General features: G+C 55.3%; 2 protein-coding genes and 1 long non-coding RNA gene across 7 annotated transcripts; 2 read left to right on the forward strand and 1 right to left on the reverse strand.

Annotated features, from left to right (window-relative positions):
- The first annotated feature begins 176 nt into the window (after positions 1-176).
- On the forward strand, positions 177-10,404 carry Mcrs1 (microspherule protein 1). 3 transcript variants are annotated; one of them, XM_005067213.4, is made up of 15 exons: positions 178-289; positions 1,877-1,996; positions 2,580-2,718; positions 3,035-3,173; positions 3,707-3,865; positions 4,013-4,122; positions 5,308-5,416; positions 5,675-5,813; positions 7,969-8,044; positions 8,322-8,350; positions 8,469-8,561; positions 8,732-8,814; positions 8,968-9,055; positions 9,307-9,434; positions 9,999-10,404. In XM_005067213.4, exons 2-15 carry the CDS (start codon positions 1,987-1,989, stop codon positions 10,083-10,085), a joined length of 1,389 nt encoding a protein of 462 aa, XP_005067270.1. In that variant the 5' UTR covers positions 178-289; positions 1,877-1,986; the 3' UTR covers positions 10,086-10,404. The 3 variants fall into 3 exon arrangements, with proteins under 3 accessions (XP_021081196.1, XP_005067270.1, XP_040609784.1); XM_040753850.1 differs by lacking the exon at positions 178-289 and adding an exon at positions 505-952; XM_021225537.2 differs by lacking the exon at positions 1,877-1,996 and having other exon boundaries at positions 177-289.
- Positions 10,398-26,897, reverse strand: Kcnh3 (potassium voltage-gated channel subfamily H member 3). 3 transcript variants are annotated; one of them, XM_013111247.3, is made up of 15 exons: positions 26,698-26,897; positions 25,195-25,428; positions 24,711-24,845; positions 23,806-23,939; positions 23,218-23,461; positions 22,805-22,962; positions 22,508-22,715; positions 19,216-19,488; positions 18,824-19,023; positions 18,150-18,399; positions 14,710-14,927; positions 13,196-13,527; positions 12,220-12,326; positions 11,415-11,524; positions 10,398-11,327 (listed from the first exon to the last, which is right to left on the reverse strand). In XM_013111247.3, the coding sequence occupies exons 1-15, from the start codon at positions 26,771-26,773 to the stop codon at positions 10,725-10,727; spliced, it is 3,282 nt and encodes a 1,093-aa protein (XP_012966701.1). In that variant the 5' UTR covers positions 26,774-26,897; the 3' UTR covers positions 10,398-10,724. The 3 variants fall into 3 exon arrangements, with proteins under 3 accessions (XP_012966701.1, XP_021081194.1, XP_021081193.1); XM_021225535.2 differs by lacking the exon at positions 26,698-26,897 and having other exon boundaries at positions 11,415-11,521; positions 25,195-25,534; XM_021225534.2 differs by lacking the exon at positions 26,698-26,897 and having other exon boundaries at positions 25,195-25,534.
- Positions 24,798-25,685, forward strand: LOC121142877. The gene is made up of 2 exons (XR_005879990.1): positions 24,798-24,885; positions 25,247-25,685. It is a non-coding gene; the product is annotated as an uncharacterized LOC121142877 (long non-coding RNA).
- Positions 26,898-27,838: the final 941 nt, after the last annotated feature.

Here is a 27,838-nt window from a genome sequence, read left to right on the forward strand (position 1 = left end):
ACTCTTTGAACCGGCAAACTTCTCAGGTTCTCAGTTAATCAATGCCTATCGCCTCCCTCCGTGCCTTTTCCAATCGGGAAAGTCTCAGTTCCGGTTTCCGGCAAAATGGTTTCGACTAGGCCCCCCTAGCCACGCCCCTTTCACTCACGTTTCCAGGACGAACCGGAAAAGATTGCGCAGGCCTCTCGCTCGCAACCCGGAAGTAGATGTATCTCACGGAAGCCGGCTTTGGCCCTGCGGCTCCTCCTGTCGCCGCGGAGAAATTGTTGGAGCTGGCAGCCTAGGAATGGTGAGGCCTCGCGGTTCGTCTCCTCGTGTTCTGAGTAGAGATGGGGGTGAAATGGAGTTTCGCAATGTGCCGCGGGGCACAAACCCCCTCCCCAACCAGCGAGACTCGGGGCCCCGCCCCGGTTTCGCCCCGAAAACACTGCGCATGCGTAAGTCGCACCGGGCTGGAATCTGGCCTGCGGCGTTACGCATGCGCAAATGTGGCATGCTTGAGGTGGGCTGAGACTCGCTGGGGGTTGATCCTGGTTCGCTGTCACCAGCCCGTGGGGCTCAGAGCCAGACTGCGGGCGCATCGTGGTTTACCGGTGCAATGCTAGGAGTTGCAGAGCTGACTAAATTGCCACTCCTCCCCAGAGTCCCCGAAACAGACGTGGACTGATCCCTCACCTTGGGTGGGCTCTCGCGGGAGGAGGGACGGAGGGACGGGAAGGAAGGCAAGAAACTCGGCCTCAGTTGCTTGTGGCACTGGGCACCTTCACCCTCTCCGGTGGTGCCCGCCTTTCTCAGCCGTAACCTACAGAGCAGAGCAAGGAGCGGCCTCAGGGACAGAGCCGGAATTTGGCTCTGGGAGACCCCCGAGTCCGAAGTGGCGGGGTCTGCAGACGGAGCCCTCCAGGAAGTCTGTACCTGAGTACAGTGGGTTACAAGCGGGTCTCCCAAGGCGGTGGGTATTCACATAGTTCCCAAGCCACTTTTTTTTAACTTAGAAAGAATCGTTTTACATATTAATCCCCCTGTCCCCTCTCCCTCCCATGCCCCCTACCAGCCCCCCAACCCGCCCGCTCCCCAAGGACGGTGAGGCCTTCATCCAAGTCTGTCACATCATTTGGGGGAGGGTCTAGGCCCTCCGCCGTGTATCTGGGCTGCAATAGTAACCCTCCATAGGGAATGGGCTCCCGAAGTCCATTTGTGCACTAGGGATAAACACCGGCTCCACTGTTAGAGGTCCCATAGACTGCCCAGGCCTCCTAGCTGGCTCCTACATTCAGAGGGCGACACCACTTTTTTTAATCTTCAGAAGGTACCACCCACTTACTTATAAGCTGCAAATGGAAGCGGGGGACAGGTGTGGTGAGACACTGGGATTCTCTCCCCTCCCCAGCTGCGGCCTGGGAGAGGGTAGGCGCTGGCGATGTGAGTGGGTAGCTGAAGGAAAAAGGAAGCCAGGAAGCCCTTGGCTCTTTCTGCTTAACACTCAAGATGCTTCGTTTGGGACTTGCTGGTAAAACTAGCCAGGTCTACACCTTTTGTCATAGTCTCCAAAGTCTCAGGGACTTCCACATAGCAACTTATATTTTTGTTTTTATATTACATATCCCTGGCTTGCTGGGTGGGTCAGGCTGGCCTCAAACTCGACAGGGATCCACCTGCCTCTGCCTCCCGGTACTGGGATTAAAGGTAGGAGTCATTACATCAGGGAGTAGCTACTGATTGCTCAGTGTAACTAAGAGGGGGCTTTGTGCCTCTCTCCACTGCATATGTCCTCCCTGCCTTAGGAGACAGGGACATGATCGAGTATAAGCAGGTGGAAAGTAGGTTTGGTCCGTTGGAGACCTGAGCCTGAGGGAGCCCTGTTTCTCCTTCGCAGACTCTCTCCTCGGCATCTGAGCTCACTTGGTCAGAAACCTTGGATGAACCCGTGGGACCCTTCCTCCTAGCCCTGTGGTTTGGAGCCAGTGGCTTTGGGACTGTGAGAGGATGGACAAAGGTAGTGTGAGGCCACGCCCTCTCCCCAGATGCACCAAGCATCTGGTGACTTTCCCCGCCTTGCACAAGTGTCTTTTCTGCCACCTCCCCACCCTCCACCCCCCCCCCCCCCAGGGATCGGTACCACCATGCCCCTCTCAGCAGAACCACAGTGACTAACTTGCTGTTGAGCTGCTGCTCTGGGCACACTGCATTTTGGTGGCAGAGGGAACAGTTATGCCCAGAGCCCGGTGTGTCGGCATGGCCAGTCTGACCTGAGCACCATGTGCTGCACGACATGGCACGTGGCACCTGAGCCCAGATGGGATCTGGATGGCCAAGGAACTCCCACCTTAAAAACCTCAAGCTGGGGCCGGGCAGTGGTGTCGCATGCCTTTAATCCCAGCACTCGGGAGGCAGAGGCAGGTGGATCTCTGTGAGTTTGAGGCCGGGCTGGACCGATAGCCTCCGAAACAACACAGAGAAACCCTGTCTCGTAAAAACCAAAAAAAAAAAAAAAAAAAAAAAAGACCTCAAGCTGAAAAAGGAGTCCCATGTGCAGAGGGCACTTGGGAAGCCTGAGTTCACCATTTCTCTTTTTTTAGATTCCCAGGGGCTGCTAGATTCAACCCTGATGGCATCAGGCACTGCTAGCCGTTCAGAGGATGAAGAGTCACTGGCAGGACAGAAGCGAGCTTCGTCTCAGGCTCTGGGTACTATCCCTAAACGCAGAAGCTCTTCCAGGTAATCAGGTTTCACAGGAACTGGGAAGGGGTAGGCTTGTGGGATGAGGTACCGCATGCCTTAACCTCTGTTGCAAATGGCCGTGTGAGCCTGCCTGGCGTCCAAACAGCCTGAGCTTTTCCCTACTGACCCCTCCTCATGGCAGTCACATTCTGTGGCCTGTCATCTCAGGACTAGCATTTGTTTATTCCCTGTCCACTGGGCCAGGCACTGGTGGAAAGTGAAGGCAACTGGGCAGTTAGCTCCCGCTGGGAGCCTGCTCTTTGAGGTTGAGGGGAGGTGGTGCCAGTGGCTAACAGCGAAGGACCTCCTACAGGTTCATCAAACGGAAAAAATTTGATGATGAGCTGGTAGAGAGCAGCCTGGCCAAATCCTCTACCCGGGTGAAGGGGACCAGTGGAGTGGAATCGGGCCGCTGCTCAGGGAGTGAGCCCTCCTCTAGTGAGAAGAAGAAGGTGAGGAGCTGGTCCATCATGGGCCGAGCGTGCGGAGGTGTGTGTCTCCCCAGATGCATGAGGCTGCCCTGCCCCCCTCTAGACCCCTCCCTCCTGTCTTTCCCTCCTCCCTGCTTGCTGCACTCCACACTCTGCCAGTGCATCCTGTATCACATTCGGTGTGGGAGGCAGAGAGCATGTATCTATTCTGGGAGCAGACAGCTTGTTCCCAGCATTGCGGGGTGTAAAAATAACCCCCAGGTGGCATTGCTCTGGCCCCAGACAGTGCACCAGCAAGAGTAGTTCCCTGGTATCCTCCCCACCCACCCTCCATTCTCGACTCGAGGGTACCACAAGCAGAGAGAAGACCCCATCTGGTCAAGAATTATGTAGAAGTAATTTGGTGGGGGTGGGTATTGGAAAGCTAAGCTCTCAGCTTGGCTCCCTGGTGTTGCCTGAGCTTGCAGCTGTCACGGTATGTGAAGCAGTAGGTTTGAAACCCCAGCTTTTCTGACACCAGCTTTGAGTTCATTGTGGTCCTGTTCTGTATCCAGGTATCCAAGGCCCCTAGTACTCCTGTGCCACCCAGCCCTGCCCCAACCCCTGGACTCACTAAGCGTGTGAAGAAAAGCAAACAGCCACTTCAGGTGACCAAGGATCTGGGCCGATGGAAGCCTGCAGATGACCTCCTTCTCATCAATGCTGTGTTGCAGGTAGTTCACCCACCATGGGACTGGGGCTCCCTTCTCTCCTACCCTCCAAGTCCCAACCCCCATACTAGCTTAGTAGCACCCTATAGCTTCCAAGGGAAGGATTCTTCCTATTGCTGAGGCTGGAGCAAACCAGTCTGGGTCTTGCAGACCAATGACCTGACATCCGTCCACCTGGGTGTGAAGTTCAGCTGCCGCTTTACCCTGCGGGAAGTTCAAGAGCGTTGGTACGCCCTGCTCTACGACCCTGTCATCTCCAAGTGAGTGGGCTGGCTTAAGTGGGGGGGCTATTGGGGACCACCCAAATTTGGAACTAGGTATAGGAGAGCCAGACTCTTTCGGGGCCAAAGGAAGGGCTTAGGAGGCAGGGCTGGGTACCTTGCATCCTATGGGATCATTGGGAACCTGCCAGGTTTTAAAGATAAGCTCCTTCCTCTTGCTCCTTCTAGTCCTGGATGGAGGGAGAGAAGCAGCAGAGTCTACTAGAGAAGAAGGCAGCGTAGGAAGCAAATGCCCACAAGTTCCAGGAACCCCAGGTCCACCAGTGTCACCTCTCAACTTTTCCACACCAGCCTCTCACAGTTCTTACATGAAGAGGGAACTGAGCCCTCAGTGCTTGGGAGGCAGAGGCAGGTGGATCTCTGAGTTCAAGGCCAACCTGGTCTACAGAGTGAGTTCCAGGACAGTCAGAGCTACAGAGAAACCCTGTCTTGAGAAACAGAGAGAGAGGTGGTGGGGAGGAGAGGAGAGCTGAAACAAAAGAGCCCCAAGACTTGTCTAGTTTTAGCAGAGTTTCAAATAAGCTCATGTACATAGGCAGCATACTCCTCCTCAGTCACTTAATTCAGTGTCCTCAATGCTTGGTTTGATGCTGGACGCCATCTTCTACTCCTACACAGTCCTGCCATCCTCCCACTTAAGCTGTAGCCATCGCCCAGAGACACCAGAAAACAAGCTGGCCTCCGCACGGAAAAAGGAGGCAATAGGCAGTGCTTAATGAGTGTCAGTGTTTGCTGGCTGGACAGGAAAGAGAGTTGCAGCAGGTTCTGAGAGATCTCAGAGCCAGGCCCCCCAGACCTTTCTTGTTCGCTTGTTTTGAGCCCAGGTCTTACAATATCTACCTTGCTGATTTGAAGCTTGCTGTATAACCCAGACTGGCCTTGAACTTTGAGTGGCCCTCCTTCCTCCATCTCCTGCAGGCTGGAGCTACAGGCATGTGCCACCACACTTGGGTCTTTAGAGAGTATGGCTTCATCTAGAGAATTGCCTCTTGATTCATTGGACCATGTCCTGGTGCTATACTAAAGCCTCAGGTTATTTCTACCAAGGACCTCTAGGCTTGGGATCTCTAAGTCCCAAAGGCTTATAGGTTTAGGGGGAGTAAGAACCCCAGGTTACTTGACTCCCTCTGTTCAGCTCTGCCCCTTATTCCTTTCCATGCTCAGGCTGGCTTGCCAGGCCATGAGGCAGTTGCACCCAGAAGCAATTGCAGCCATTCAGAGCAAGGCCCTGTTCAGCAAGGCTGAGGAGCAGCTACTGAGCAAAGTAGGATCGGTAAGGTTGAGGACGGGGACAGGATACAGGCTGAATCCTTGGAAAAGCACAGTGTGGGGAGGCCTGCCCGCCCCGTCTATGGTCTGCATACATGCAGATGAACACATCTGCAGGGACCTTTGTGGTGGGTCTTGGGAGAAACTAAGCCTGGCACCCTGGGTGATGTTTGCTTCTTCGAGGTCCTTAACAGGGCTTAGGGACAGAGATGGGGTGGGAATGAGAAAACCCTGGCTTGAAGAGCATATTTCTTGTTCCCAGACCAGCCAGCCCACCTTGGAAACCTTCCAGGACTTGCTGCACAGACACCCTGATGCCTTCTACCTGACCCGTACTGCTAAGGCTCTGCAGGCCCACTGGCAGCTCATGAGACAGTATTACTTACTCGAGGACCAGACAGGTAACACCCCAGCAGCTGCAGCGTGAGCAGCCAGGTGTTGAGGAGTGAGAACATGTGTGAGAGTCCTCAGCAGCCCCTAGTGTCCTCTTCACCTCAGTTTGCAAAAAAAAAAAAAACACAGCAGCAACAAAATTTGCTTCTTGTAGAGCTGTCAGGGCCTTTGGCACTGTGGGAAGGGAAGCCAGCTTGCCTGGTATCCTGGGCCAAAGGTCCTAACGGTAGTTATTCCTACTTCTTGTTTCAGGGTCTTTTGTTCTATTTCTTGACATAGTTTGCCATCACATACACAATACATTAGTATATTACTTATAGGTAGCGTTAAAACTGTAGCGAACTGGGCATGTCCGTCTTTAGTCACTCTTCCCATGTTTCTCACCCCAGAGATACTAACTACCTTAGAAGTTGCCCTATCACCATTCTGTGTCCTCCATTCGTGGGCCAGGGAGTCTGTGTTGTCAGGTAGCTTAGGCCAGGACTCCCCAGTGGAACTTCATATCTAGGCCCCCGTCTTTTTCTTCCCTGACGGCTGGAGTGCCTTCTGCCACCCCCTCATCACCGAGCTCCCCTTCTCTGGAGGCCAAGTGCTCGGAAAGCCATCTGGTTAGGATGCAGGAAACTGCAGGAGGACTGGTGACCGAGGTTCTGGCGTCAGTGGTTTAGGCATACTCTTGGTGTCGAATCCACTGCCTGCTGCATGGTGCACCACACCGCCATAACTCTTCACACTCTGGAAGTAAGGCCCTTCGCTGCGTTAGTGGGCTCCTGGGTGTTCCAAAAGATCGCCCCCTGCCGAATCGTAGGAGATCTGTCCTACAGATTAGTGGTCCAGGGGCTGGCTGCTTTACCCATCACTGAGTCCTCCCAGAGAACATTTGCTAGGTCACATTTAGTTTAACTATTTTAAAGCCAGCTTGTCTTTTTTTGAGGGGGGTTAGGGTCAACACAGGGTCAGACAGCCTTGGCTGTCCTGGAACTCTGAGACCAGGTTGGTCTCAAACTCACAGAGATCGGCCTGCCTCTGCCTCCCCAGTGCTGGGATTAAAGGTGTGCGCCACCACCTGGCTTTTTTTGTTTGTTTGTTTGGTTGGTTTTTTGTCTTGATTTTCTACAGTCCAGGCTGACCTCCTGCCTCCATCTCCCAAGAAATGGAATTCTAGGGTTGTGCCACCATATCCTGCTTCTTTGTCATCATTTTAGGAATCATTCTGGTCACTGAAAGCCTTATCTTAAAGGTTATATAATTTTTTTCCTCCAAGAGTCTCTGTGTGGGAATTTGTTTCTTGTTGCTTAGAGCCCAGTGTCCCAAGGATCAGACGGTTTCCTTGGCTTAGTTTCCAGCAGGTTAGTCACACATTGGGAGTCATGGATATCAGGCAGACCTGATGAAGGCAGCTTGGTGGCAGTGACCAGCAAGCCCGCTCCTCTGTCTCCAGTCTCTTGCCTCCTGTGCAGCCCTCCCACCCCCCAGGCTGGCAGCCGCAAGCTGCCCTACTGCAGAGGACCACAGTAGTCTTGGCACAGGTGGCCAGAAATCCAAGTTCTTATAGTCTGGGCACCTTGGTTTCTTTCATTCTCACCAGAAATAGTTGAAAACTTCCATGAAACAGTATTTTTCCAGAATATATTTGGTGGGTTCTAGTATTAATTATCCTGCTCGGTTTTATCTTTTAAAAGCAATAAAGTTAATTCCGTGTCCCATAAGGAGGTCATTCCCACAGACTGCAGTGAAGCAGCTCTCGGCCTGTGCTTTCCAATGGTGTGCATGCCGCTTGGGGGCCCAAAGGCTGAGGAGCCGCTTGACTCCTGGCTGTGCCCAACTAGGGTCAGAGCTTCATCTGCTGATCCGCTGTCTGGTATCTGTTCCCTCACATGTACCCGGAGCTGAGTAGTCCTCCCCTGCTTAGTTTGAGGCTTTAGGAGTAAGCCTGCCATGTACCAGAAGCCCATGCAGATCAGTTCCCTCGTCTTGAACCACCTCTGGCAGGATGCGTTATGTCAAGTCAAGAGTGCCCCCGGCTTGGGACTGTGCTCTCTCTGTGACTCTGACTCCAGAAGTCTCTGTCCTTGCAGCCTGGCCACTCAGCTCATCTGGCTGTTGGGCATCGGGGCTGGAATAGAGACCTGCACATTTATACTTTCTCTATTGTTCGTTCAGTGCAGCCACTGCCCAAGGGGGACCAAGTGCTGAACTTCTCTGATGCTGAGGACCTGATTGACGACAGTAAGCTCAAGTGAGTTCCCGGAGAGGGTCGACTCCAATTTGTTGGGCATCCCAGGCTGCCCAGCAGACATAGCTTCAGGTGCAGCTGCTGGGCTAGCCACCCTGCTGTACCCTCTCCTTTGGGGGCCGCTTAAGCTCACTGCCTTCCCCTTCTCCCCACGCCAGTCCCAGGGCTAGGCCAGGCCTTAGACGACTTCCTGAGCCCTTTGGCTGAAGAGCCTGGGGTGCCCTAGTGGGTCAGGTAGTGGAGCCTGATAGTGGGCCTGATTCCTCCTTTCACCACTCAGGGACATGCGAGATGAAGTTCTGGAGCATGGTAAGTCTACCCTGCCGGGGACAGTGTGGGAACAGGAGCTCTTGCTGAAATGGAGGGGACCAGTTCAAGGTGCTAGTGGCATCAAAGTGTCCCTTCTTACCACTTAACCTCACCTCAGAGCTGACGGTGGCTGACCGGCGCCAGAAACGAGAGATCCGGCAGCTGGAACAGGAATTGCATAAGTGGCAGGTGCTAGTGGACAGCATCACAGGTGAGGAGGCTCAGGGACCAGGGGTATGCTCTGGCGTCCATTGTCCCATCAGGCCCCTCTTCTTGCCTCTTTGGGTGTGCTGATTGCCAGACCTCTCTCTCCCTGCCTGTCTCCCCACCCCAACACCGGGCTGGGCCGTTCCTGCTTTGCTGACCCTGCTCTTCTCTCAGGCATGAGCTCTCCAGACTTCGACAACCAGACCCTGGCAGTGTTGCGGGGCCGCATGGTGCGGTACCTAATGCGCTCTCGTGAGGTGAGACAGACTGGCACTGTTCCCACCCTGCCTAGGCTCCTCCTCCGTCGTCCTTTTCTCTGCCCAGTCCTTGTTTTCTCATCTTTCCCTACCCTGTGGGGGGCTCCTTTCCCTACTTCCCTACCCGAGCCCTCACCTCCCCCATCTCCCCAGATCACCCTGGGCAGAGCAACCAAGGACAACCAGATCGATGTGGACCTGTCTCTAGAAGGTCCAGCTTGGAAGATCTCCCGAAAGCAAGGTATACACTCCTGCCACTCTAGCAGGGAACAGTGTGGGGACATCGTCCCAGCCTCTCACTGGCTTCCATCCCTGGGCCGTGCTTAGGGAGCCCTCATGAACTAGTGAGGCCGGCCAAAGTAGTTGGTGCTTTGAGAGCCCTACCCAGGGGTCTCAAGCACTTTTGAGCCCTCATCCCCAGGAAGCAGAGAGGCACTTGCTCTCCCCTGGTTGTTTCCATGTTATCATCACTTTTCCTCTCTTCCTCTACAGGTGTTATCAAGCTGAAAAACAATGGTGACTTCTTCATTGCCAATGAGGGCCGGCGGCCCATCTATATTGATGGCCGGCCTGTACTATGTGGCTCCAAGTGGCGGCTTAGCAACAACTCTGTGGTGGAAGTGAGTTGGGGGTGGAGAACGCTAGGGTATATAGTGCTAAGTTTTACTCTTTGGCCTCTTTTAGGGGGGTTGCCACCCAGCTCCCAAATAGATCACACTTGGAGGCTTATCTTAGTTAATGAGTGCCCAGCCTTAGCTTGGCTTATATCCAGCCAGCGTTCCTTATCTTAATCTGTCTGCATTTTCCCTCTGGGCTCTTATCTTTCTTACTTCGGTGTAGCTTGCTTTCCTTCCTGATTCATGGCTGGGTCTCTGGCCCCCGACGCTCTCTCCTTGTTCTCTTGCTGCTCCCCCTCTTCCTCCGTTCTCCTTCTATTTATCCTCTCTGCCTGCCAGCCCCACCTCCTGCCCTTGCTATTGGCCGTTCAGCTCTTTATCAGGATCAACAGATGCTTTAGATAGGAATAGTAACAACTTCATAGAGTTACACAAATGCAGCATAAACAAAAGTCACACACCTTAAAATAATATTCTACCACAAGGGTGTGTCACCTAGTGCATGACAAACTAGTCCATGGATATCCTGTCCTACCTGTGTACTGAGACATCTTCTCTCCTGCCCAGATCGCCAGCCTACGATTTGTCTTCCTCATCAACCAGGACCTCATTGCCCTCATCCGGGCTGAGGCTGCCAAGATCACACCACAGTGAGGCGGGTAGCAGAAACCAGGGCATTCTTTGGCTTCAGTTTCCCCTGTCATTCCAGCTCCCTTGAGCTGGGAACTCAGGCTCCTGGAAAACACTTCTGCCCAGAGTGGGTAGTGGAGGCCCAACTGCTGGCCCATTGATTTGAGCCTTTGAAGCAAGGTGGGATCACCATGGGGAAGCCAGGAGAGGCTGGGACCCCTGCGCCTCCCCAGAGCCAGAGTCCCACCATTGCCACATCACTCCTGTATCTCCAGGGGATCAGCTTTAGTCGCCCCCCCCTTTTTGCTTTTCTTTTTGTAAATAAAAAGCACCAAGTTCCAAAGTAGTTTCTTTTATTTTTTATGTTTTTTAATATAAAAAACATGAGGACAGGTAGAGACGGGCACATGCAAGGAATGGCAGAACCCTCCTTGTCCTCAGGCCTCTGCCCCCATCTGGCGGAGGGGGGACAAGCAGGTCAGTGGAGCAGAACCTGTGGACCCCTAGTTTGGGGCCTGCCTGAGGCACCAGCTCACCCTCTGAAGCTAGGCTAAGCCTCTTCTTTCCCAGGCTCCCTGCCCTGAGCCAGCGGCAGTGCACAGCTGCGAGGCCAGGCAGAGCAGCAGATGGTGCAGGTTTGCAGTACTGACCTCCCGCCAGCAGTCAGACCCCTGTGCCTTCTTCCTGGGTCCACTGGACTGTGCCAGGACCATGGCAGCCAATGAGCACCATCTCTAGGCTGTGGGGATCCCAGGGCAAGGCCCGGCTCCCTGACCCCGGAGGGGGCTCTCCAGTACTGGTAGCCTCAGCCTGGCTCACAGGTGCTGGGGTCCCAGTCCTAGCTCCTTCCTCAGAAGGAGGGGGTGATGCTGGGGTACTTGGCTCAGAGCAGAGATCTCCAGAGCCAGGGGGCTCTGAGTCTGAGGTGGAGGTCCATAAAGCTGTGGCTCGAGGCCAAGGGGAGCTCTGAGATGCTGGGGGACCCCAGGGCCAGGGTGCCATGAGGGGAGAGGGGTGCCCTGGACGAGGGTGAGGCCAGGTCCCACTCAAGACAGAACCTGCTGGGGGCTGCAGGCAGTAGGAGGATGCCCCAGTGTCCACACACAGCGGCTGTAGGAGCCCAGAGACAGTAGCTGGGCATGGCCCCTCTCCAGATGCCCGGGGACACTGGCCTTCCCCTTGGGGCACCAGGATGAGTTGCACAGCCTGGCGAAGTGACTGAAGTCCCTCTCGCATCTGCAGCACCTGTTCAGACAGCTCCATCACCTTGGGGTGTGGAGGTCACAAGGTCAATGGGCCAGCCATCTCAGCAGGGCCTGCTCGTCCCTCCCTGCTCCCATCTCCTCCACCCACCGCCTGCCGCAGCTTGTCCAGTGTGTCTGTGTTCCTGGCTTCACTGGGCCCCAGGGGGACGGTGAGCAGGCCACTCTCAGTGGAAAGGATGGGGTTATCAGCCAGAGCTGCTAAAAGAGACAGATTAGGATCCAGGCCCAGCCTCTCAGAACACTGGCCTCGCTCGCCCAGTGGCCTTCCTGCCTTAGTCACGTTGCTAAATTTTGCCTAAACTGTTAGCAACATGAAAACGCATCCCAGCAGCCCTGAGTAACACGGTTCCGTGTTCTCCCTGCAGGCAGTTGTCCCTCCATGGGACAGATGAGACAGAGTCTCATAGCTAGCCCATGGTGCTCTCAGATCTACCTAACAGCCAAGGCTGGTCTTGACCTGTCTGCCTCTACCTCCCTAGTGCTGGCATTATAGGCACACGCCACCATGTCTAGCTGGAAGTTGTTCTTGGTATCTGTCCCTCATTCTGACCTAGAATATGTGCTGTCAGTCTTCACTTTCCAGGCTGCCTGCCTGTCTTTCCAGCTCTCTCCTCCCAGTCAGGACGACGTGTGCTAAGGGCATCAAGGATATTCTCTAATGTGCACAACAACCCATTTTATAGATAGGAAGTGGACCAAGATGCTAAACTTATACAGTTAGAGCCAGCAGGGCAGGTATCCGAGTCTGCATTCCAATCATCCTGAGCCCGAGAAGGCATCCAGACAGGCTGCCCCTGCCAGCTCCTCTACCACCAGGCTCAGACACCACAGTGATTGAGGTCTGTAAGGAAAAGGGTATTCCCATCAACACTCTCTGCCCCCTGGCCCAGTACCTGGTCCCGGAGAGGGGCTGCTGCTACATTCTGGGCCAGACTGACCCACTCGGAAAGAGAACTTGTGCTGGTCAGAGCCACAGCCATCCTCAATGCCATCTACGACCCTGTGTACCCAACAAATAAACAAATCAGATGAGAGGCAGCCACTGTGGCGTCTGGATGGAATGTTCCAGTGAGCACATGTGTCAGCTGCAGAAGCTCAGGGCTGTGCGGGGAACTGGACATCCTAAGAAGCTAGCACAGTCCTTCTCCTGGGAACTTGTGTTTTAGCTGAAGAGCAAGTTGGAGAACAAAAACAGCAAGAGTTCAGGTCAGCCTCCTGCTAAATGGGTAGTGGCACTGCAGGAATCAGGAAGGGCTTCTTGGAGGAGGCAGGTTTGGACCATGAAGGCTGAGTAGGTTAAGATGGAAGGATGGGGGCTGGAGATGCCTCTCAGAAGTTAAGACTGTTTCAGTCTTGCAGAGAACTCACATAGAGCTCACAATCACCTGGAACTGCAGCTCCAGGGGACCCAATGCCCTCTTCTGGCCTCCTGTGCACAGTCCCCTGTCCCATTCCATTATAGATGAAGTCCTTTTTAAAAATACAAAGCCAAGCATGGTGCACATATGTAATCTCAGAACTCAGGAGACAGAGGCAGGAGGGTCACATGGAGGGCAACCTGGATTACATAATCTCAAAAATAAAAATGGCTAGGGCTGGAGAGATGGCTCAGAGGTTAAGAGCACTGGCTGCTCTTCCAGAGGTCCCGAGTTCAATTCCCAGCAACCACACAATGGCTCACAACCATCTGTCATGAGATCTGGTGCCCTCTTCTGGTGTGCAGACATACATGGAAGCAAGATGTTGTATTCATAATAAATAAATCTTTTTAAAAATTAGTAAAAATGGCTAATATTCAGGATGGGGTGTGGCGGGGTGTGCCTCTGTCCTATCACCACAGCCCTGCCATGAAGTCCAGGGCCTGCTCACCTGGGACTCAGGTCTGGGGGTACATTCCATGGCATTGGAGGTAGCCGCAGCCCATCTAGGGTCCTTGGGTGAGCAGAGGGGCCAGCTTCAGGCTTCAAAACCCCTGCCCTACTTGGCCGCCCTCTGCCACCTAGCCGTGGCCGGGGTGCAGTTCGACGCGGGGACAGTAGTTTGGCGGCTGAGGAGGAGGAGGTGCAACCAGGTGACAGCAGAGGACTGGAGGGCTCATCTGCTGGGGCTGGTGAGACTGTGTGTCCCTGCTCCCCGTCTGTCTCCTTCTCCTCCAGTGTGGACATGAGGGTGTTGTCACCACTCAGGGAGCTGGTATCCACCTGGGGACAGAGGGGAACAGGGGTTCAGCATGGATGGACACTGCTGTGTGTCACTCACCTCCTCTACCAAGGCACAGACAGAAAAGATAACCCAGGAAGAGGAAAATGCTGCCCTGGTGGAAGGAAGGACCCGCTGCCATGATGAAATCACCACGCCCTGGAGGAAATCACCCCCCAAATCCCACCCAAATGTGGATATAGCAACCCTTTCCCTGCCCTTCAGACTAACAGGACCACAGTGTGGGCTAGAGATAATCCAGGGGACCCCGAGGCCTCTGTAGTGGTTCCAACAAGAGATGTGACCCTTTCACCTCACCCTCTCTACTGCCTGCCTGTGGTAAGGACGAGAGCCCTCAGCTTCTGGCTCCTACTGTCATGGCTGCTGCCGAGTCATCCCTCAGGAACCTTGAGCCTTCCTTCTGGAAGTTGCCCTGGTCATGTTTTATTAACAGGAAAGTAACTAATACACCCATCAGGACATGCTACTTAACAGTGAAGAGACAAGGGCCTCAGGGTTGACGCCAGTCTCTGACCGCCCCTCCCTCTGCAGCCCAGCAACTGCGTGTGGATCCCTTTGCTGTAGGTTTTGGTCAGAGCCCAGGATATCGGGGAGGACTAAGCTGTACTGGCTTGGTTTTTTGTTTGTTTGGTTAGTTTTGTTTGTTTGTTTGTTTGTTAAGACAGGGTCTCTATTGTGTAGTCCTGGCTGTCCTGGAACTTACTTTATAGACCTGGTTGGCCTTGATCTCACAAAGATTCACCTGTCTCTGCCTTCTGAGTACTGGAATTAAAGAACTGTGCCACTGTTCCCTGGCTTGGACTGACTTTTTTTTTTTTTCTGAGACAGGGTTTCTCTGTATTGTTTTGGAGCCTATCCTAGAACTCACTCTATAGACCAGACTGGTCTCAAACTCACAGAGATCTGCCTGCCTCAGCCTCCCGAGTGCTGGGATTAAAGGTGTGCGCCACCAACGCCCAGCTGGACTGACTTATAAATGATGTGAAAGGGCTGTGTGTGTGTGTGTGTGAGTGTGTGTGTGAGTGTGTGTGTGAGTGTGTGTGTGCTCGCGTGTGTGCAGCTTTCACACAACCTCACACTTTCCTCTTTACTCCTTCAATTTTGTTCGTTTCATCTGCTCCCTGGCACCCCAGTTCCTCCATGCACGTACCCAGCGCCCTCACCTCTGTAGAGACTCCCCCAGCCCCCAGGTTGTAGCTGAGCTCCCCTCGGAGGCCACGGCTAAAGCGTGGGGCAAACTCGGGGTACAGGGCGAGGCTCTCATGCAACCCAGCCAGCTGCAGACACTGTAGGACGCAGTACGTCAGCCCCTTCACGTCCGCATTGGCCTTCACTACTTGCTCGCGCTGGGGCAGCTCACAGCCAATCAGATCACCCTTCCCTGAGGAGAGAGACCAAGGTTAGCAAGCCACAAGGGGAGGGGAGGTGGCTGTAGGCTGAGCAGATGGAGGGAAGCCCAAGGGTCTGGCTGTGGTAGGACCCCCAGTGTCACTGGCACGCATGCATGCACGCACGCACGTGTGCACACACACACTGAAGAACAGTGGGACCCAGGCTCTCTCACGAACACACGAGTGCGCGCGCACGCACATACACACACACACACTGAAGAAGAACAGTGGGACCCAGGCTCTCTCACGCACACACGTGTGTGCACACACACACACACTGAAGAAGAACAGTGGGACCCAGGCTCTCAAGCACTGCCAAGGGCTGAGACCTCTGCATCTGAGTGGGATGTCATCAATACCTGTGGTTTGAAGACAGGTTGCTAATTAGACTCCCTTGGGGAAACTAAACCAATCACACTCCCAGGCTCTGGCCGGGCCTTTATTTTCACAATCTGATTTTCTTAAAGATCCACAGGTGATTTGGATGCAGCTTGTCCATGAACCAGAATTTGATAGTATCCATTTAGTGCCCAAAACGTCAGGTGGCCATGTCGTCACCATCCCTGGTCTGAGCTGCCTCCTTCATACAGAGGGTAAGAAGGGGAGCACCTTGATAGCACCACAGGGGTCTATAAAGAGTTTCCCTTCATAGGCTGAGACTACCACCTGGCTGACAGTAACTATAAAATGATGTCATGTCCTACAGCCTCAGGGATTTTGGATCAGGGCGGGTCTGTGGCCAACCAGCCAACTAACTTCATTTCCTTCCTCTCCCTTGTTCCCTTTTGCTCATCCCCAACCTGGGCACCGGCCATGGCAGCTCGGCCCTGTCAGAGCAGCCAGGTGATTAGAAAGATTAGAAAGGGCGGTCGGTCAAGGCCTTGACCAAGACAGGTGGCTGCCAGTCGGCACACACTCTAAATGTCCGTGGGGTTCTGCTCAAAGCTGAGTGCAGAGTACGCCTTGTGTAAGTTTTCTGTTCTTGGTGTGAGGGTCCCTGGGTCCTTCAAGAGCGGTCTGGATTACAATGAGACATTTTAAGGAAAGAGCTGTCTTTTATGTCGTCTGAAATAAGATAGGTGTCATTTTGTCCTCATCAAAGAAGTGATACAAAAATGAGAAGCAGGACTAAGGACAAAGTCAGCAGCAACCAGAGACCTGCCGCTGGCCCCAGGCCCCAGGCCATAGCCTCCAGGCTCATAGCCTCTTGGAGCACTTGGCTGAATCGGCTCACAAACAGGTTGGGGCCAGAAACACTACTGTAGTCTCCAGGGCCAGACTCGTCCTGCCAGGAGCCGGCCGGATGCACCTGAATGCCCAGCTGAAGAGGCAGTGGGAGACTGGCATGAAAGAAAGCAGAAACCAGGCCACAGCTGGGCGCATGTACTCCCAGCCCTCAGAAGCTTAACTAGGAGCAAGCCGAGGGCCAGACTGGGCAACGCAACACACAGAACAAAAGTCAGTTCTCAAACAGGGTCAGAGCCAGGCACACTTTCAGACATTCAGAACTACCAAGTGACCACCTCGACAGCCCTGCTCTGACTAGTCTGTGGCTGTCACACTCTGTCTTTCCACTCTCCTAATGTCTCCAGTTGAGTTACTCAAGGGTTCCTGGCCATACTCGTCCCTCAGTTCCTCAAGGCTTACCAGCCATACCCCTGTGGTGCAACTCTTATCTCCTTTGCTTATTTAGTTTTCTGTTTTTGAAACATGGTTTCATTTATCCCAAGCTGGCCTCAAGCTCACTATGTCATCTAGGGTGGCCTTGAACTCCTGATCCTCCTGACTCCACTACCCAAGTGCTGGAATGACCAGCATGTACCTCTAGACCTGGTTTTAATCCTGGAGGTTGAATCCGGGATCTTGTGCTGCTAGGCTAACCCCTTTCCCACTCCATCTTTCTTTCAGATGGTCTGGCCATGCTGCCTAGGCCGGCTACAACTCCTGCGCTCAAGTGATGCTCTTGCCCCAGTGTTCCGCCTGGCGTGGATTCTAGGTGTATGCCACATCTGCCCATAACTCCATTTTCTCAGTTCCAGTATAAACCACATCTAGGCTCAGAAGCTGCATCCATGGTAGATGAGAAAAATAAGTTCATTAACAGTCTGTCATCTTGGTTGGGCTCTGAGCCCCCTGGCAACATCTCTTTTATCTAATGCCAATTGGAGGGCCCTCCTCCGGGAATGAGAGTGAGCTCCCAGTAGCTGCTGGGATGTTCAGCATCACCACCTCCTTCTGTGTTTTTGTGTCCTAGTCTTCACTGAAGCCCACACCTCTAGGTTCTAGCTGTCCCCACAGCAAGGGCATGGATGTGGCTTGGCCATCACCTCCCTTCCACATGACCTAATGGATTATTCAGGCTGGTCTCGGTTCCTTGCCCTCCAAGGTTACCGCCGAGAGTCTCCCACGGCTGCACAGCACAGCTCCTTAACTGGCTTTCATAAGCGCGGACCTGTGCTTCCCAGAGCGCTAGGATGTGCTCTCCTGACGCCTGTGTACACACCCAGCCTCCTGAAATGCTTCCCTTGTGTGACCATCGCCCTCCCAAGACACCTGGTAGGCCATGTAACACTCGTGAGACTGAGTTGGACAGCTGGGTTCCAGTGTCACTTTTCTGTGCTCAGTTCCCTTCCGTGAGTTTGCAAAGTCTTGGCATGGAAGGGCTGGGCAGCAGACAGTTCACCACGAGGCGCTTGTACTTAGCACTGTCCCCTCCACAGAGGTGACCTCTTGTCCTCACTTAGGAAACTGAAGTCTCATTTCCCCTCTCTCTGCTGCCAAAGGAAGGGTGTGCTCTTCATCTGAGTGAGTCTACCCTGTCACGCAGAGGCTGGGCTCCGCTGTCACACAGCTGGGCTCTGGGCCTGCCGTGTCCAGCCTTCTTTCCACCCTACTACAGAACTGTCCCCTGCACTTTCCTCCACTGCGTCTCCCTTCCGTCACGCACGGCTCTCCTTCAAAGCCAGACTCCTCACTGGCCTCACCTCAGGAAAAACCTCAAGGCCTTGCGGTCACGGACTCATCTTCACACTGTGTGCAGGGCTCTGGCTCCTGACTATGCTGTCTGTCTCTCCCCTCTCCCCCTGGGTGTACCCCCTCTCTGATTTCTTTCTGCCGAATGGCCATGAATTCCTAGACACACGAGCCCCCCGCCCACCCCCCAACCCCCCCCCCCCCCCGCCATCAAGCACCCTTTCTCCCCTCACACAAACCTAGAATGGCTAGCACGGTGCCACCTTTGAGGACTTCCATGGAACCCGAGCAGACAAAGTAGAGGGCCTGGAGGGCGTCGCCTTGGTGAATGAGGTACTCGCCAGGTGTGCAGAAGGCGGGCCGCAGTGCCAGCGACAGCGCCCGCAGGCAGCCACGGCTTGCTGCCTCGAACAGCGGCAGCTGTAGGACCTCCTTGTGCAGGTGCATGGCGATGTCTGCTCGAAGCTCATCCGGGAGGCTCTGCAGCAGCTAGAGGCAGGCAGAAGGGGAGAGTCATGGTAGCAGGGCAGGAGGCCCCCTCTGGCCAGCTCCTCTCGACCATTTCCAGCCTCACGAGCAAGAAGGGGGAAACGGAAGGAGGCCTGGGCCTCCTGAATAGCACTAAGGTGTGTAGGATTCAGTCAATGGAAGAAAGAAAGCTCTTTGCAGCCCCCTCCCTGCCCCTTTCCTCCTCCTGGCCTCAGACTCTGACACCGGTGAACACAGCACCCGCAGACTCAATGAGGGTTCTACTCTGTCTCATGTGCGGGTGCTGTCCCTGCGAGAGAACCAGGAAAAACCAAACTTCTGCATTCCCCACCCACCCACACCTCCACTCCTGATTGCTGAGGCTAAGCACAAACCCCTTGAGGAAGCAAAAGTCTAGAAGGAGCAGCCTAGGAGGCCACCACACCTCAGTGGTGTCGATGCCATTGTTCACAGCCCAGGTGGCTTGGAAGTACTCAAGCATGCGCTGCTTGAGGGGCTTGGGGATGCGGTGGATGCGGATGTAGTCTCGCAGGTCACGCGTGCGGCTGTGGTACAGAAAGCGGCGAGCGTACATGCGCTGGATAATGGCTGTCACGTTCCCAAACACCACTGCATGCATCAAGGCTGGGGAAGAGTGGAGAGGAAGCGTCACCTCCACGCCTGGCTAGCGAACCTGTCCTCTGCTCCCTGCCTGTCCCCATGTTCCTGGCAGGGTTCATGGGTATCCCTCCCAGCCCTGGTCTGGTGTACCCTAGCTCTGGGGACCCTGAGAGAAACAGGCATGGAAGGGCCCAGAAAGCCACGGCCCAGCCTCACCTCCAATCAGCATGGTGCAGATGGAGAAGATCTTCTCAGTGTCTGTGTTAGCGGACACATTGCCAAAGCCCACGCTGGTGAGACTGCTGAGTGCAAAGTACAGGGAGGTGATGTAGGCGCTGCGTAGGGACGGGCCACCCAGGAGCTCCAGCCCAGTCCCATTGGCTTCGCTGCTGCAGTTTTCACTCTGGCCAGAGCTGTTCCGTCCATCTGAAGTCCGGCTCACCAGGTAGTAGGGGGTCTCCAGCCTGCGTGCCAGCTCCTGCAGCCAGCCTGGGGAGGAGGAGGGGCAGCTGAGAGAGCAGGACAGGTCTGCTGCTCTGAGGACATAGCTGGCACCCTGAAAGTGGGGAGCACGGAAATGCAGGCTCACCCCGTGGCTTCTGTCACCTTGTCTCTTCTCTGGTAGCACAGTACATCCTTATCTATCCCTTCAACTCTCAGCAAGACAGCCCGGGAGAAAGGCTGCCAGCTTCCACAGCCAGATCCTGCTGGTGCCACCGACAGAGTGAGGAGAATCGCACCCATTTCTCCAAGGCTGCTGTCAATCTCGCAGGAAGCGTCCAATAGGAGGAGAGGGGCGGCCAGGCAAAGAGACTGGGGGGTAGGGGTGGCATCTCACTGAGTTTAGCCTCAGCCTGGTCCCCAAGTTTGGATGGCTGAGCTTCCGCCTCTGTCCTGTCCGCTCACAACTTTTTCTTTGTCCAACCACCTGCTACGGAAACCCCGCCTCTGCCCATCCAGCCACGCCCTGCCCCGCAACCTCACAAAGCACCCAGTCTCACATGTGCTGTCACCAACATACCCACACGGATGTGTGCACACATACGCCGCTGAGGTGCCACATATACCCCACACAGTGGGGGAGACAAGGACACACATGCAAACACCCTGCAGATGCCCAGCCACAGTCAAGCCCACTTGCACTAAAAAGGCCTTTGTATGCTACTGACCACAGGTGACTGGACACTGACACACAGGCGGGGGACACACTTGCAACAGATGCCTCCGTATATACTTGCATGATCACACAGACACGTTATGTTCCCTCACACCCAAACAGACACATGGCCAGGATGGACTATTGAGCAGAGACTGAACTTACCCAGTCTTCTCTGGACACTGGAGAAGAGAGCAAGTACAAGTTCTCAAGGTCAACATGCAGACCCTGGGCCACACTCCCCCAGCTGCTTTTTCCCAGTCTTGGAAGTCCTCAAACCTCTCCTCTCATCCATGCCCATTCCCTCAGTAGCTGAATGCCCAAGGTAGCAAGGCTTCCACAGAGGGACAGAGGCTGTCTCGGAGCTCTACCAGGGAGGGGCCAGAGGAGGGGGGGGGGTTAAACCTAAGGGTTGCCGGGTAGGAGCTAAACAGCTCCCAGGAAGATGAGATATGTGTGCTTAACCTTAAAAGATAGGAAGGGGCCGGGCGGTGGTGGCACACGCCTTTAATCCCAGCACTCGGGAGGCAGAGGCAGGCAGATCTCTGTGAGTTCGAGGCCGGGCTGGACCGACAGCCTCCAAAACAATACAGAGAAACCCTGTCTTGTAAAAAACCAAAAAAAAAAAAAAAGAGAGAGAAGATAGGAAGGGTGCTGGGTGTTGGTGGCGCACGCCTTTAATCCCAGCACTCGGGAGGCAGAGCAGACGGATCTCTGTGAGTTCGAGGCTAGCCTGGTCTACAGAGTGAGTTACAGGACAGCCTCCAAAGCTACAGAGAAACCCTGTCTTGAAAAAAAAAAAGTTAGGGAGGGCTTTTTTTTTAAAGCCAGCCTGCCTGCCTCCTTTCTCCCTCCATCCCTCCCTCTCCCTCTGTCCCTCCCTCCCTCCCTTCTGTGTGTGCACATGTCATGGCAGCATGTGGAAGTCAGAGGACAACTTGTGGAAGTTGGTTCTTTTCCTTCTATCCTGTTGGCCTGGGGAGTAAACTCAGGTCTGCCAGGCTTGGCAGCAAGCACCTCATTCACTGAGCCATCTTGTGTGGTCTCTGGACCAAGGCTGTCTGGATCAGTTGCAAAGAATGGGGTTCACCTGAGAATTTGGTATTTTGGGGCTATTTGGAGGTGACAGGGAGACAGGGTTGGGGTGCTTGCTGACCCAGAGCGGCCTGTACTATATACTCCCCTGGGAAAGGCAAGTACCAACAAGCTGGAGTGTCCCCGTTCCTCGTGCTCAGCAACTAGAGGCCTCGGGGGAGCTGCCAAGTGGCTCCTCTGGGCACACACCGTCTCCAAGCCCCTGGCAAGGAGAAGGTTCGCAGGAACCCCGGCATCTCAGGGGAACTGATCAGAGCAAGTTCTGAGACTGACTGGTGACCTCACTGAGGTCACCCGAGCAGCTGGAAACTCAACAAATTTCAGTTACTGAGAAGCTGACAGGGCTGGAGGTGTGGAAGAAAGATGTTCCCAGTCTGGGAGGCACCAGATGTTAGACTGGCTGGAACAGGACAGCTAAATGGGAAGGTGGAGAGTTGTAATGTCCTTATGGAGACACCATGGCTTGCTGTAGTAGGGCGGAGAGATGCAAATAAAACCTATCTGAAAGCTGGGTGTTGGTGGCCTGTGCGTTTAATTCCAGCACTCAGGAGGCAGAGGCAGAAGGAGCTCTGTGAGTTCGAGTCCAGCCTGATTTACAGGACAACCAGAGATACACAGAAACCCTGTCTTGAAAACAAAAACCAAGACCTGTCTGGAGTCTGCGGGACTTGGAGGCCCTGGGAAGAGGGGCTCAGCCTAGGGCCCCACCTCACACAGCAAGAGCGTGGCTGGCAGCAAGGGGCCTTGCTGGGGTTCAGTGCTGGGAAATCAGAACCCTGTGGGTGGCGTGGAGAGGTGAGGGTGGAAAGGGTTAAGACTGAGTGGGTGGTTAGTGGAAGGAGGAGAACCGAACAAGGGAGGATGCTGGGATAGAAGGCTGCTTTTTAGGCTCAGGTAAAGCATGGATTCGGATACACATGACAGACAGACGAGCTGGAGGAGACAAAGGAGGTGCAGTGACCTGGAGAACCTGTGGGGGACAAGCTTCAAAAAAGACGGCACTAAAGGAAGCCAGCAGGTCCTTACCTGACCTACAGCTGGGCAAGAGCTTGAGAAATGAGATCTAGGTCTGGTCATCAGGAGGATACTGTGGGTGACTGAGACTCCCCAGGGAGCCACTGGGCTGTCCCCACCTGGTGGCGGCCATCACATACATGCACACCCTTTCTCTGACATTCCCACACGCAGATGGTCACATCCTGGCACCTGCCATCCTCCCCGTGGCATGCATGCGTCCCTCCTCTCAGCCTGCCGTACCGATCTCAGGCAGCTCGGATTCGCTGCTCTCAATCTCCTGCTGGCCGATGTAGAACCAGATGCAGGCCACCCAGTGGGCGAGCAGCGCGAACACAGCCATGAGCAAGGTGAGCACCACGGCGCTGTACTGAGAGTACCGATCCAGTCTCGGCAGCAGGCGCAGCAGGCGCAGCAGCCTCACAGTCTTCAGCAGGTGAGCCCCAACGTACTAGGATTGGGGAAGGGAGGTCATCCCGGGCCAACTCTAGCCCTGCCGGTGTCAGTCCCAAGCTCACCACCCAGCCCAGCCACACTGACCACGTTGACCTTGAAGGCATGTAGCAAGTCAAAGGGCAGCGCTGCTATGACATCCAGCAGGAACCAGGTGGTGACGTAGTGGAGGCAGATAGACTTTGGGGCAAATACCACCTGGCCTGACTTGGACACAAATGTGGTACGAAAATTCAGCACAATATCTGTGGGACAAGGAGCAGATGTCAGTAGGATACAGCTCTTTACTACAGGTACCTACATGTCCAGTGCTTGGTCCTGCCCCAGGCCTTCACACTGGTGGCCTGACTAAGCTTGTCGAGCAATGGAAACCATCCAAAGAATGATCCCTACAAAAGCCTAAGGTGCGTGTGTGCATGCGTGTGTGCATGCGTGTGTGCATGCGTGTGTGCGTGCGTGCGTGCGGCCCTAAGTGGAGCAGCAGGCAACGTTACACATACCAAGGATGAAGAGGACCTCCACAGCCAGGTCACAGACACTAGGTGGGCCACGGGCAGCACTGGGCTCCCGTGCTGTGCTCACACACACGCTGTATGGCACCGTGACGGCTACGTAGAGTGTGGCAAGCAGGATAAAGCCATCCCAGGTGGCTCTCAGAGCTCCACAGTGCAGCAGGATGAAGGGTGACTTCCGGATGGCAGCGACTTTATATTCAGGCAAATTTGGCTTCTCTCCAAACACTCCCTGAGTGAGGAGGGGCGGGTCCAGGTAGAGAAGAAAGGATAGGACCAAGGTTAACTCAGGAGCATTCATCTCCTTTCTCTGCACTCTCAATGTGTCCCTGACATGGGTCTTACTTACAGACCAGAAGGCTGAGGACAGGGTTGGCCAAGGCCGAAAAATTGCTTAGGAGCAGAGCCAGGATTGACTCCAAAGCCAAGGTGTTCTTTAGAACATCCGATGGTTCAGACGCGACACATTCCTTCTTTCGTTCCACCCACAAAGGGCTCATGGGACCCCCTCCCAGCTCTCTTCAGCCTGCCAGACCCTGCACCCACACCAAACACACACCCAAGTGCTCAATCCACCTTATTGAGCTTGTGCTTGCCCTTAGGCTGCTTCTGTAGGTGGCCAGAGAGGTGGTAGAGAACAGCTCGGCTCCGCCGCCGGTTGGCATTAAAACCTTTGCTTCCTGCCCGACCATATCGGCGCCGGCCACCACCTGCACAGAAAGAGGGTCCTGTGATGGTAATAGGATCCTGGGTACAGGACACTAGCTGCTAGTCTGATCTGGCTCATTGACCCTTTTGTCTATTCAGAGTGAGGGGTTGGGCATTCCTCACATCACCGGGTCACCTGTCAATCAGAGCTGTGCGGTCCCAGGGGCACTCAGTACACTAGTTCCAGGGTCAGCTGCCGGTCTGGATCCAGCAAGACAATAAAAGGAGTCAGTGAAGAAATGCCCCGGGAGAGGAAGTTTCTAAGAAGGTCTCAAGACGCAGAGCCAGCGTGATGCTTCCAGCAGAGGCGTGGAAGCTCAGAAGAGCCCGCACTAAAGATTGACACCGAGAAGAGGTAAACCCGGGGCCGAGTGAGGATAGAGCAGTGGGAATGGACTGAACTTCCAGCATCCCAGATACCAATGAGGTCTTGGACCAGTGCCTACCGACAGCTCTGTGACCTGGAAGGCCTTCCCAGCCCTTGGAGGGGGCTTTGCCATAAGGCATGCTCTGTGGAAAGGAGGCCGGTGAGTATGTGTGCGGCATTGTTAGCGGGGAAAGGGAGGCTTCCCAGCCCCCATTTGCTGAGTAACACTGATTTAACAACTTCAACTTTGTTTCAACTAGCAGATTTGGACAAGACTCCCATCCCAGAACATCAGAGTATCCTGAACCATTCTGTCAGAGCGCGTGGGACTCAGGGAGCCCAGGATAGGCTGGAGGTATCCAGTGTCCAAGCCCAGACGACTGAACCAACAGGGCCTGGCACCCACCTCTTTCTTTCCAGTTGTCAGGGCCTCCTCGGTTCTTGGTGTCACTGATGTCCTTGTGAGAGACCAGGAAGAGGGCAACCTCCCCTTTCTCATTTTTTATAGGTATCACATCCAGGAGACACCAGAATGGAAGCCCTAGGCAAAGAGACAGACTTCCATTCTCTGCCCACCCAAGGTAACAGCAGAAGCAAGCTGAAACCAGCTTCCTGGGGAGGCAGCAGCCCTGTGAGTTCATTTAGGACAGGGCTTAGGAGAGGGAGCAGAGGAGAGCAGACATGACTGCCAGACAGTCTGAGGTGTGTGCTCCCCGCTTCTGAATATGAGAAAGTCAAGACTGGGAGTGCAGGCTGAGACTGGGGGGCAGAGAAAGGGATTGAAGAGTGGACAGGTCCATGGGAAGACGGGCAAGGCCACGAATGGGGTGCGAGCCCAGCCCACCAGGGCGACACCGAAGGTGAGGTGAGTTGGCACCATGGTGCCTTACCGCTCTTCCGGTACAGGATCAGTTCAGCCTTGAACTCTTTGTGCTCATCCAGGGCCTTGCGGATCTGTTGACGAACCAGCTCGCTGGTATCTGGCCCGTAGAGGAAGGAGCAGGCACAGCCCCGCTGCATGACCTCAGCCCTGGAGAAGCCCGTGAGGTCACAGAAGCCATCAGAGCAGTAGACCACAGGGAAGAGCCCTGCCACCTGGGCGTTGCCCAGCACGAAGTTACTGTCTGCAAGAGAACGCCTCTCAGAAGAGAGCATGAACTGAAGGGCACCTTCACCTACCAGCCTGCGTCTCAAAACACCCTCGAAACCCACCGAAGGGTGGGCTTTCATGCCCCAGGGGTGTTGTGTGTACTGGCCAAGACCTGTTTATGAATGAAGCATGTCTGCTAGTCAGTCAGTATCCCCAAGGGTCAGCTCCCAGCTGAATATGTCTGAGTGTGTTTGAGGATCAGCATACGTCAATGCAGCGTGTTACATGCAACCTGTGTGGTATGGTATTGTACCCCGGGGAGCGTGTCCTGAGCAGTCTGAATAAGGGGTGGGGTTAGGGGTTTCCCAGAGACTGCACCTGCTCTCGGCCCACCTGTGCTTCTACCAGGCTCACCCACCAATTGGATAAGCAGGTTGGCTGCATGGCTCCTCCCACGGAGACCCACTTGGTCTGGGAAGCAACCCAGGCCACTGTCCATCCTGTTCTGTGTTTGCACCCTTGCTGCATGCCCGGGCTCAGGAACTAGTGAATGCTATCAAGGATGGGGGTGTACGCATAGTGACTGAACAGAGCCTGGAGCCAAGCATGTATTGGGGGAATGAGGGGTGCTGAATCAGCAGGCTTCAAGCCCAAAGCAGATGGAGAAGTCTGGGGTGGAGGGAGGGAGAGCTCAGTGATGAGTTCCTATGGGCTGTCTACACCAGGAGGGAGGGTGCTAGTTAGAACTGGGAAGCCCCGCTGGGAGTGATAGGGGGAGGGACCCTGTTTTTATGTTTCCCTGTGTTCAGAGCCCAGGAACCCAGAATCTGGGAGCTCAAGTTGCCTTTTCCAAACTTCCCCAGTCCCGATGGGAGTCCCCAAGCTCATCTTTGGGGCTGGGTAGGCATTCCAAGCGATGTGTTTAGGCTATGCGATGGGCTTGCACACACAGTATCTGCTGAATTCCGCCTACTCTATCTTCCTTTGCAAATCTTATTTTTAAATCTGGGTTTTGAGCCCTCTGCGCTGTCCACCGGCCCTGGTCCCGCGTCACCGGATTCGGCCCTTGCAACAACAGTGCCTGGTCTTCTCTGAGAAGGGCAATGGGTTATTGACTCAACCCAGACCCTCCGCGCCTAGGGACATCTGCTAGCAGTGTTGACCCTGAAAATCTCTGGGAAACCTGAAGTGACTGGAAGGAGAGGATGGCCCCGGCTTCAAGAGGGGTGAGGAAGAGGGGAGACCGGTGGGTGCCAAGCAGCAGGTGGCAGTCCGGAAGCTAGGGGGCTAGGGCCTGACTCACGCGTCCCGTCGAAGCGCGTGGCGATTGTGTCCAGGAAGGTGTTCTGCGGCGCTAGGAGCCCCCGCATGGCCGGCATCTTAGGCGGCGGTGGACGCCCGCCCCATCCCTCCGGGGCGCGGGGACTCAGCGCCCGGGGAGGGCGCCTGGCTCGGCCGCCCCCCGCCGGGCCCCGCGCCCCCTAGAGTAGCCGTCGGGGGGCAATGCCCGGCCCAGGCTCGCAGGCCCCACCGGCGGCCGGCGCGCGAGGGGGCGTCCGCGCCGTCGGGGCTGGGAGCATGGCGCGCGACCCCTCGCCGCCCACGGATTCCGGGCTGCAGGCCCCGCGGCCACCGCGCACTCGGCACCTTTCGTCCACCCGCCCGCGGCTCCCGTTTCGGCTGGCGGGGTGGCTCCCGCTCGGGCTCGGCTCGGCTCGGCGCCGGGTCCCCGCAGCTCCCTCCGTCTGTCGGGGAGAAGCGGCAGCCTACCTCCCGCACCGCCGCCTGCACCGGGGTAACCATGGAGACGGGGCACACCCAGTCAGGGCCGCCTCCTTAAAGAGACAGGCCTCCCGCGGAGGGATCCCCCTCCCCTAGGGACCTTGGTGGGGGGCAGGGAAGGCTGTCGCCCCCTAGCGCTGTCACGCTCCCCGAGGCGAGAACCACTGCCGGGTGGGCTCAGACTGACAGCCTCGGGAGCAGCCTGGGGCGCCCCTTCTCCTCCAGAGGGACCAGAGGAGGATTTGGGGGTGTGTGCGTGCGCGTGTATGTGTGTGTTGTAGATGTGCTTCGGAACGAGAAAATCGTCGTGAGAAAAGAAACTGGCGACCAGGCGGCGGGGCAGGTCCAGTAGTTGGAGGTCTGTGCCCCTTGAGGAACTCAAACTGCGCAGAGTACTCCGAAAAGGGGTGCTTCTGAAACCGGTTTTGAGCAGCCAAGCTTCCCCTCCGCCCCGACTCTGCTTGCCCCTTGAAAAGTACAGGCAGGTGTTGAGGAAACTCGAGGGTGGGGAGCCCCAGGAGTGAAGTCCAGACGCCTTGGCTGAGACCCCCCCCCCCCAGAGCGCAGAGGGCGCGCTGGACAGGCGAACCCCAAGCCCTCCGCCTCAAGTTTCTGTCGCCGGTTCCCAGGCTGCACGAGGGCCGGAGACTGCTCGAGGTCGG

Source organism: Mesocricetus auratus, unplaced genomic scaffold, assembly GCF_017639785.1.
Source record: "Mesocricetus auratus isolate SY011 unplaced genomic scaffold, BCM_Maur_2.0 Super-Scaffold_100010, whole genome shotgun sequence".
NCBI classification, from domain to species: domain Eukaryota; kingdom Metazoa; phylum Chordata; class Mammalia; order Rodentia; family Cricetidae; genus Mesocricetus; species Mesocricetus auratus.